Source organism: Sinocyclocheilus grahami, unplaced genomic scaffold (assembly GCF_001515645.1).
Source record: "Sinocyclocheilus grahami isolate Dianchi unplaced genomic scaffold, SAMN03320097.WGS_v1.1 scaffold74.1, whole genome shotgun sequence".
NCBI lineage: Eukaryota > Metazoa > Chordata > Actinopteri > Cypriniformes > Cyprinidae > Sinocyclocheilus > Sinocyclocheilus grahami.
In genome coordinates, this window is record NW_015505253.1 from 2,697,035 (window position 1) to 2,707,464 (window position 10,430).

The window sequence follows — 10,430 nt, forward strand, 5'->3', positions numbered from 1 at the left end:
CTTAAGCTGTTGTGGTGTTCATTCACATTGTTTCTACAAGTATTGGAAGTGACATAATCTAGAAACAATGTGAATGAACACCACAACAGCTTAAGCAGCAAATTTTGCAAAACACAAAATGTATGTCACTGCCAAAACTTTTGGCCACGACTGTATCTATATGTAACACTATGAAGATTGAAACATCCATCTCAATACTACACTGGGATGCTTTGAATCTTAACAGCATTTTTCATGTATTAGCACTGTGGACGATGACAGCGAGAATGTGAGACTGTACCAGACTCACTCCACACTACATTCACACCCGTCAGACCTGTAATTCATAGCGCTCTGTCAGTGTTCCTGACAAACACCCCCCGTTGAGGCTTTGGTGCGCTCCTTTAACAAATGAGAAGCATGTGGAGGTCAGTCATCTGTCTCGCACACAGAGGGGCGTCAGTGTTTCTGTGTGTTCTGTGCTGTGTTTGCACGGTCCGGTGGAAAGCTAAAGATAACTGAGTGAAAAATGGCCCGTGGATGACCTATGATGGAGGAATTTATCTGCGTAATGCATTGTCTTGAAGTGTGTAATAGTTTCTACAGAAGCCAGAAGAGCCCATTAAACTGACACTCAACTGTGGGTCAACAGGTGGATCCACTGCACCGTCCACCGAGTCACTTTCAACTGCATGTTTTTAACATTTAAAGGCTTAACCAAAAAAATACATTTCATTATCGCTATTTTATGCTGGGGTTTTTTTTTTATCTCAAAAATGATTTTAGGTTTAGGATCTGTCATGCTGCTAATTACCACACAAAATAATTTAGACAAGACTCATCCTTCAATTTGCAACTCATAGTTTTGTTAAAGTACTTACATGAATTTGTCACTAACTTTTTTCATATAAACATATATTAATTTATTTATGTGTATCAGTAATTAAATCATTAAATGAATAAAGTGCCATATAAATAAATAAATCTTTCATCAACAGACTTTAAGTATATATATATATATATACTGTATATATATATATGTATATATACTGTATATATACTGTATATATAAGTAATTAAATTATGAAATAACACAACTTTTGCATTTTTCCACCAGAAAATGACTAGATTTTAAGTATTTTAAATTAATATTATATTAAATATGCTAAAAGTAAATATTTATAAATATTATAATAGAATATATTGCAATTTTATAACTCTATCAGGTATCCTTTTCAACCAGAATCAGCAGATTTTCATTACAGGAAAGGAAAAGTTTAAGTGGTTTTATCATACATGCATGCAATAGTTAAGTGTTTTGGAGATGTCTTGAATATGATTTTATTTTAAATATCTATTTGTGTCGCTGCCTTCTAGACTTCCATGATAAGTGTGTTACAGTTTGCAAAATGAGGGACAAGTTAACATTATTTTCTCTGGTAATCAATATCAGGCCATTGATGCTTTATCCAGTTTAATGTACAGACTTAAGCCCCATTCACACCAAGAATGATAACTATAAAGATAACTATAAAGATAACGATATTAGCGTCCACACCAGCGAACGATATCGTCTGTTTATTCTAAGCGCACGCTCGTCTGCCGCTTTAAATGCTTGAGCTCGTTACAGCAGGATGGATTCTGATTGGCTGTCAGTGTTTTATCGTTCATCAAAAAAATCGTTTTGAAAGTGATCACAACGATATCGTTCCTCTGTATCGTTATCATTATAGTTGTGGTGTGAACTATGCTATTCTTTAATATTGAGAACGATTTTTAGAACTATATCGTTATCGTTATCTTTATAGTTATCGTGCTTGGTGTGAACGGGCCTTTAGTCATTTGTTTAAGCCAGTCATGTGACAAACAAAAACTGACAACTCACTAACTAATAACTGAGCATTAGTCGAAATTATATTCAACGGTTTTACACAATTTAAAGCCTTTATTACCTGAGAAGACAGTCCATTGTTGATGGCAGAGTTGGTGTGAATGTTATGAGGTCCAAATGTATCTGAATATCCTGTGTAGCCATGGCGACTGGAGAGACAGTAGGAAGCCCCGCCCTCCGGCCCCGCCCCCCCAGCACTCTGATGGCCTGCGGGCGGCGGGAGCGGCTGAGGTCTGTGTACAGCACTCAAATCTGACAACAGATATAGCCATTACATCCGGAAACATTTTATACGTCAAAGTGGATTTAAATACAACATGTTTACCTTGAGAAAGGCCAGCGGGTGGGTACGGGCTCTCTGACAGCTGATACGGGGAGAGACTGGACACCGCCGGATGTGAAAAACCACCGGGGATCAGGTGATTGAACGCCATGAGCTGATTGGCTCCCGCCTGCTTCCTCCAACGAGCTCGTCTGTTGCTGAACCACACCTGAGAAAAGACAAGCGTAGGAGTGTAATTAAATAGTTTTTGATTCTGTCTGTTCTTTTTTCCAGGCGTATGGGGTGTATTTGTACCTGCACTCGTGCCTCTGTGATTTTGGCTCTCTGAGCGAGCTCTTCTCTGGTGTAGATATCAGGGTAATGCGTGCGTTCGAAAGCTCTCTCCAGCTCCTCCAGCTGTTCGGCCGTGAATGTCGTCCGACTGCGACGCTGTTTCCGTTTCAGCGGCAGATCGGGTTCTGATTCCACATCTGAACCTTCATCAGATGGACTCGCTGAAACACACAGCAATGCAAAGAACTTTTTATACATTATAGGTTTTATATATATATATATATATATATATTTTTTTTTTATAAAATATATATATATATATTTTAAATTTACATTTACATTACATTTTTTTCTATTTTGGCAACAGACCATCAGATGGACTCGCTGAAACACAAATGCAAAGAATAAAAGATTTTTTTACACACAATATGATTTTTTCAAATTATATGATTAAGATATAAAAATGCTATTTTTAAGTTATTTACAAAGTGGTATAATGTAGATATTATTTTTATACATTATACAATTTTTCTAAATATCTAAAAATAATGTAAGAAACCAAAATACTTAAAAAATATATCATATTTAGATTTGAATTTATAAGGTGTATTTTAAGATTTTTATATTATATTAATATATATAATGTAAGAAATATATTTATTCATATAAAGTTTATATACTGTACATAATTTTGTATAGAATAAAAAAATCAAGAGCTCAATCTCTTCAAAAGTACCTGAAATCTTCAATCTCTTCAAATCCAATTGTAAAAAATAAATAAATAAATATTATTGGGAATTTTTTTGTGTGTGTGTGTTTAATAATATTTATTTATTTTTAAATTGGATTAGGTTTTGTCTAGTATTATGGAAACAGTAGTCGTTAATGGCAAATCTGCACTTAAACAATCGTGTGTGTCATAAACCTAGAAAATATACACAAATATGAACACGCAGAAGCACAAAAGACACTCCTCAATTGGCAAAAGTACCAAACAAACATGTTTTAGCAGCTTTTACTCATTTTTAATGATGTGGTGTTTTGGTGTAGGATAATTGTATGAGCTTCTTCACATCTTTTCTTGAAAGGCTTCAGAGCCAGGCTTATTTTTGTGTGTCACACAGTAATTCCTTGTCTGATTTTTTCCCTCAGTAACTAAAAAGACCACAGAGCAACAGTCAAAAGAATAAAACACAAACAGAGAGAGCTGCAGGAGGGATTTTAAAAAGCACAAGAACAAACTGGATGAAAGAGAAATACAGTGGAGGAGAAAAGAAAGGGAATGTGCTGGATGACCGTAAAATTAAATGGAAAAAATAAAACAAATCTATAAAAGAAACACACACACAAATAAATAAAACCCAAATCATTAATTTAATAAAACATGACCTATTTACTCATAAAAAGGCTTTTGTTTTTCTTGTTTCAAACAGAAATGTACTTATGAGGACTCAAATGAGAACTATGGGAAATTCCAACAATTTCACAGGGATTTGGTTAAAGGAACACTGAAGCGTGTGGAAAACTGTTCATCAGCCTAGAATGACTCACAACAACACATTCCAAACGGAAAAGCCGGTAATTATACAGCATATTCATGGTGTTGGAATTAAAGGAAATTCACTATTTAGTGAATTTTTATTGTCCAGACATTGAGCTATTTGTGCATCTCTCTCTCTCAATCTGTCTTCCCCTCGGTCTTTGTTGGATCGATTTGCACGCTCCATCTGTGGAATCCGCCATGACGGACGGGGCTCTCAGTGGAGGCCGTCACCTGCCCTGGAGGGGATGGAAGGGGCAGAAAGAAGGCCAAAGGTGGGTGGGTGGCAGGGCAGAAAGGGAAAAGGGTGGGCTCGGTAGTTCAAGTGCTCAATCTCTTCAAAAACCCATTGAGAAAAAGCTCAGAAGCACCTGAGACTTGGATGTGGAAACAGATGATTCACAGATCTGAGACCTATCAAAAAAGTCTAGTCTATTGAAAGAATGAGAGCTAAATAATGAGTCACCTATGGGTTTTCTTTTACTGTGCACTCGCATGAATAACTCTCAAGTAAAGGGATATTTTAATCAAAACCTGTAATCTTTTGTCATCATATATTTACTTATAGATTTCAATTTAGAAGTTATTTCTATATGATCTAACCCTTAAATTTAGTTTTATTTGTGTAACTTGATGTATTTATGGTGATTGGGTGACTTACAAATTATACATTATATTAAATTATTATATTATATTAATTATATCTTTGACTTTAATAAAAAAATAATAATATGATTTTTTTAACCATGTTTTACGTTGAAACTACCAAGCTCCAAATAAGCTCCACTAAGTGGCTGTGTTCTTCTGTGCTGTTTTTTAATTAAATTTTTACTATGTTGGTCTAAACATGCTTTATTAGTGATATAAAACAGCTTTGGGTTTCACATCACATAAAGTAATTGATGAAAAAAGTTTGAAAAATGTAAAAATAAGACTTGATACCAGAAGAGATAATTATAAGTGAAAAACGACTGTGAATTTTGGCACAAATCTATTGTATGAACTATAGTGCACATGTTTCATGGACTACTTTTATTATACTTTTGAGGTGTTTTTTGTCATTTTAGGCATTTAACAGATGCAATTTTTTGTTGTTGTATGGAAAAATAAAACTGTTTTCACAAGAAAGAAAATACAGGATCGGAATACAGGATCAGTTTTTCACCCAAATCTGTCAGAAGAATAAAATATATTGCACAGATTTCTTTAATAATACTATTATGGTGTTTTGTGTTATTTTAGGAGCTGAATATACAGGATCAAAACACAAGGGTGAGTAAATGGTGTCAAAATGCTCATTGATCAAACAGGCTGCGTTCTTCTGTGCTATTTCTTTAGTTTAATTTCTTACTATGTCTGTCTATGTAAATATGCTCTAGACATTTATTGTATCAAACAGATTGGTTCTCGCGTCACATAAAGTGATTGCAATGTGGCGAGTCTGAAAAATCTCAAACGAGACACACTTAAATTTTGATCAGTTCTTTACAAGAATCTACTGTATGTATACAGAAGACTTGAAATATAGTACACTAGTTGCATGGACTACATCTATGATACTTTTATGGTGCTTTTTGAAAGGAAAGGAAATAGAGGATTGGAAAAATGTTCATTTTTGACATCTAATCATCAGGTAGCAAACAAGTAAGTGTTTGCATCTTTATATTTTTGCTGACTGAATGAGAATCAAGGCAAGTGAATAAACAGAACCAAAGAGCAAACAGTAAACACGGGTTTAATTCGGGCAGAAGAATACAGACCACAGGCTTCTAAACACACACACACAACCAAAACCCAAACGTCATGGAAATGGAACCGCTGGAGAATCTAGAGATATTCTGCCTTCTGTAAATACACAGAGTGCGTATGTGTGTGTGTTTTTAGGTCTTTGGCATGTAAAGTTAGCGTGTAGTGTGCATGAGTATGTGTTTTAAGATATTTTAGCCCTCCGCTATGTAAACGGTGCGGTCACTAAAAGCATCTCCATCCGCCGTTTCTCTTCAGCTCTGGGCCCTCGTTGTTTAAATTCAATATTCGGAGGCGAAATATCACCCCGAGCCCATTTACCTCATGCATTCATGTACACAAAATCCACCTAAGGAGTTTCATTAATACTGCGAGACGGCGAGCGCATATCCAGCAGGCTTTTGCACTTAGTTTTGGTCGAGGGCAAGCGGCAGAGGTCCAAGATAAAACCATATGTGCGTGTGTAGAGTTAGTCTGTGTGTGTGCGAGCGATTCTCTTGGGGGCAGGTAATGAAGAGAGCTAATTGAGCCAATGACATGCCCCCTCGCCATCAAAAACAGCCAAAAAAGAAAGACAAAGACATTCACAAAAGAAAGCTTGGGAACAAATGCAGCGTCTCGGAGAGGGGAGAGCGAGGCGGGTCCTTTTCAGCGCCGAGGTTGGCTGAGTGACTGCCCGACTACATTAAGCAGTACATAGAGAACTAACAGATGTCGGAGACAGAAAGGATGAGTGACAGCTCGTGGGCCCATCTGCCCCCCAGCGGTAAAAGGGAGCAATGCATGCTTTAATATTTCACATATGATAAAAATACTCCCAAAATAGACTGAATTTTTCATTTAGAGATGTTAAGGTCTAGCCAAGTTTGTCTTGACGAAATGTCCTTTTTTAGGTCTTCTTGGTGGTGCATTTGTGTTTTTGTGTTTGTGTGCATGTGTTTGTTTTGGCTGCCAGAGTGAATTACGACCCGCTGACTGCACACTCCATGGTGCCACACAAACCATCCCACATTGGGCCAGTTGGCACTGTTTGTGTATGCATGTGTATGTGTGTGCATCCATGCGTGTGTTTGCATGTTTGTGCATGTGCATATGTTTGGCAGCGTGTGCATATGTGCGTATTATAGGAGTGTCAACCATTTTACACTTTTCTAAATATACTTCTAAGTAGACTTTTCTGATTTGAGCAAACTATATTTGTTCCAATATGACAGGAAACGAATAGGGAACATTCTCAGAACTTTGTGTTCTGCGTTCTGGCAAGGTTCTCTCAAAGTTATAAACAAAGAGTATTCCTGTAGCATTAATAGAACATTCGTCTTTACAACGTTGGACTGTAACATTAGCACAAAATCATTATTTATACATCATTCATGGAAAGTTTTTTTTCTGGTTGCACGTTTGTCTAACATTTCTTGAACAGTACTAGTTTCAGAAGGTTCAGAGGACATTACTTAGTAACATTCCCATAATGTATGTAAAATTATAAAATAGAACATTCCCTTAATGTTTTCTGCAACATTCATAAATCTAAGAATTTTTTAAAAATATTTAAAAATGGGATATTTTCGGTAGTTCATAGAACATTCAGAAATAACATCCTAATAACTTAATGGAAACGTTACCTAAATGTTCTTAAATGTTTTTCTTTTAAATTTGTTGCATGTTTGTCTGTTTTTTTAAATGTTACTACTTAATAGTTTCAGATGGTTCCAAAAAGTAACATTCCCATAATGTTTACAAAATGATCAAATGGAACCTTAATGTTTTCACTAATGTTCAACCAAGAAAAAAAATTTTTTTTTAAACTGCGCATTTTGAATGTTCAGAGAATATTCACAAATGGTGTTTTTATGGTGTTTTTTAATGGGAACGTTAGCAAAATGCTCATATAGAACATATTTTTTGTTAGCTGGGCGTTTTGGAGGACAGCAACAGCGAGATTTCATAAGCTACAGTCTCCCCGCACACACGCCAACATCTTTGAGTCTTTAAGATGATATATGAAGACAGTATGAAGGAAAGGGTTCAGGAATCGAGCTGTTGCCTATTCAAAAGAAGGGTGTAAATACTGAACTCAACTTGCCTGTCTGTGTCTCCCAGGAAAGGAGGGGCGGTGGGAATGGCAGGGACTGACAACGGCCCACAGATATTAATCGAAAATGCGCCGCAGGCCAAGAGAGGTAGAACAAGGCATGAGGAGAACAGAGGAGAAAAAGAGCAAGGCCTGTTGAACTCTTTGGCCAGATGAAAGCGAAGTTCAAATAAAGAGCCTGATTTAATCGGCTCGGGCAACTCGTCTTTCTTGGATCGCGAGACGGGCAGAGCGTGACGGACAGCACGCATGACGAGAGGCTTGCCCTCATTGTGACCGCCGCTCCAGGCCATGAAGGAACAGCCTAGGAGAACACTGGTCCCTATTGACGGAAAAAGCCTTTAATAAACTCCCTTCGCCATTAAGAGTGACACTGCATCCCGATCAGTATTATTTAGGGAGCTGAAGTGGTGTTAGCAGGGCATCAGAGGCAGTCAAATAACATTCACCTTAATTAGTCACGCAGGGACAGGCTGTTAGCTCATTAAATATCATTACAGAACAGCAAAACATCAGTCACTTCAGCTGTCGGCCAGTAGGCAGCAAGAAGGCAAAAATAGCCTCTCTTCCACTGTTTTTATCAACTTTTTTCCCCTTTTGATTCCTCTGAGGCCGCTTAGCACAGAAATGCTACAGCTGTCCTTTCTTAGCAATTCATTGTGTTGTCATATTTTAATATTTATGATCATTTCTCCTTCAGAGGTTCACAGAAAGAAAGTCATATGGGTTTGGAATGACATGAGTGAGAGTAAATTATGACAATTGTCTTGTTTTTTAATTGATTATCCAATTTGTTCTAGTATATACAGTAACTTATATATTTCCTTAATTTTGTATTATTTTAAGGAAATGCAGAACTCCATCTAAAACCCTCATTGCTTTTGTAGAATGAAAATATCATTGTGGCCACATTACCCACTTTTTCCAGATTTCGCAACTTTTTTATTTCACTTCCTTCATGCCTGTTGCATAATATTTAATAATATTCTAGGGAATTACTTTTTTTTTGTGACCACTTATTTACTTGTTTTGTTAACAAAAATTGACTTTGATATATCTGCTTGATAACAAAATATTGAAATGTATCCTGCCATCTCTGTTTTTTCATATAATTATTTATTTGGTTGTTTATTCATTATTTTTCCACTTTCTGTTAATTCAGGGTTGTGGTACGGGGTGGGGAAAGAATACATAATTCTGCAATAGTTTGAACTTTTTGTGTCTAAACATGTTTGAAAAATTAATAAATAAAGTGCACAAAAATATTCTTGGGAATTACTGGTTATTGATGATCAGTAAATCTAACTCATCATTAATGCAACATAATGAATTAATATAGGCTATTAGAAACATTACAAGTGAATACACCACATTTGTGTTTATATTTCTGCTTTATAAACCACCAGTCAAAGTTTTGGGCACCTCACTGTTTACTATTATCCTCAAATGTGTAAAATAGTCATAATAAAGTCATCAAAACTATGAAATAACACAAATAGAAGTATGACAGTTATGCATTGACCAAGAAATGATAAACAAAAGAAGCTGTCTAGATTCCAGTTCTACGCATTCTAGAAATTCTCCCAAAACAATTTGATGAAGTGCATCCTGGGATGGTTTTGAAAACTACTGAAAAGCATGCATTCTGGACACTTGTTGCCCGGTTTCCTTCATTATCCAATCTGTCCGTTTAAAAAATGTTTTGCTGAGAAATTCTTGGGAGCAATTTATATTAATGCGCAAAGCTTTTCAAGCACAATTTCCAAAAAATTGCAAGTAGTGTGGGCTAATTTTTTTCTTTTGTTACTGGCTAAAACGATAGGAACTGAAAACATGAAAACATAGCCTGTAGGTCTATCATCATTCTAATTAAATTCCAATTTGTTAAAAGCACATCTTTCCAACAGCTCCAGATCATGTACAGTCCTGCTGCCACAGTTCTTTCTGAAATCTGTTGATATTAAAGCATAAAGAGTTTGTAGGATCCACTCACATCTGTCTGCGAGAATCCCCTCGATGCTGTGTCCGCTCCTGCGGGCGTGTTCTTCCTGCTCGCGCTTCTCGATGTCCTCTTCATCCTCCTCCTCCTCATCGTCACCTCTTGCGCCATATCGGCCTCTCATAATGCGGCTTATTGCACTCACTGGACAAAAGTTGAACCGAATGCGTAAGTGCTCTTAATATGTTTTCTAGCTTGTAATATACTAGTATGCACTTCATAGTATACATTTCATTTTTTTAAACGTTTCAGTGACTGCAAAAGTTAGATGACAAGTAGCCTAGTCTGAGTGTGTCGCTTACGTTTTGTGGTTACTAAAACTAGTGAAGACACTTGCTGTAGTTGCCTAACTTCAAAGTCACTTTAAGGCTATTATTATTATTATAAGGGTATTCTATAGTCTTTGCTAACTTTTAGAGCTAAGCAACAGAAATCGCGTTCGCCAGGTAACCATAGCAACAGTACGTCGATGTTGACAAAACACGCGCTATTTAAATTGTTTTATATATCACAAAATAATTTTTAAAAAATAAGTTTGGTTACGTCTTTAAGACAGTTGACGGTTAACTGTGAGGGAAATGCAAATGTAAAAGTTTATTTTTTAATTTTTTTTATAAATAATTC

The 10,430-nt window shown here is 36.2% G+C and overlaps 1 protein-coding gene across 1 annotated transcript in view; it reads right to left on the minus strand.

Annotated features, from left to right (window-relative positions):
- Nucleotides 1-304: 304 nt before the first annotated feature.
- LOC107585748 (paired box protein Pax-3-like) overlaps nt 305-10,430 on the minus strand; it is an 18,533-nt gene continuing 8,407 nt past the window's right edge. Inside the window, exons 4-8 of the mRNA XM_016272905.1 lie at nt 9,801-9,950; nt 2,448-2,647; nt 2,196-2,361; nt 1,932-2,122; nt 305-381 (exon numbers count right to left, since the gene is read on the minus strand). Coding sequence (XP_016128391.1) covers nt 337-381; nt 1,932-2,122; nt 2,196-2,361; nt 2,448-2,647; nt 9,801-9,950 — 752 coding nt within the window. The 3' untranslated portion in view covers nt 305-336. The remainder of the gene's footprint in view (nt 382-1,931; nt 2,123-2,195; nt 2,362-2,447; nt 2,648-9,800; nt 9,951-10,430) is intronic.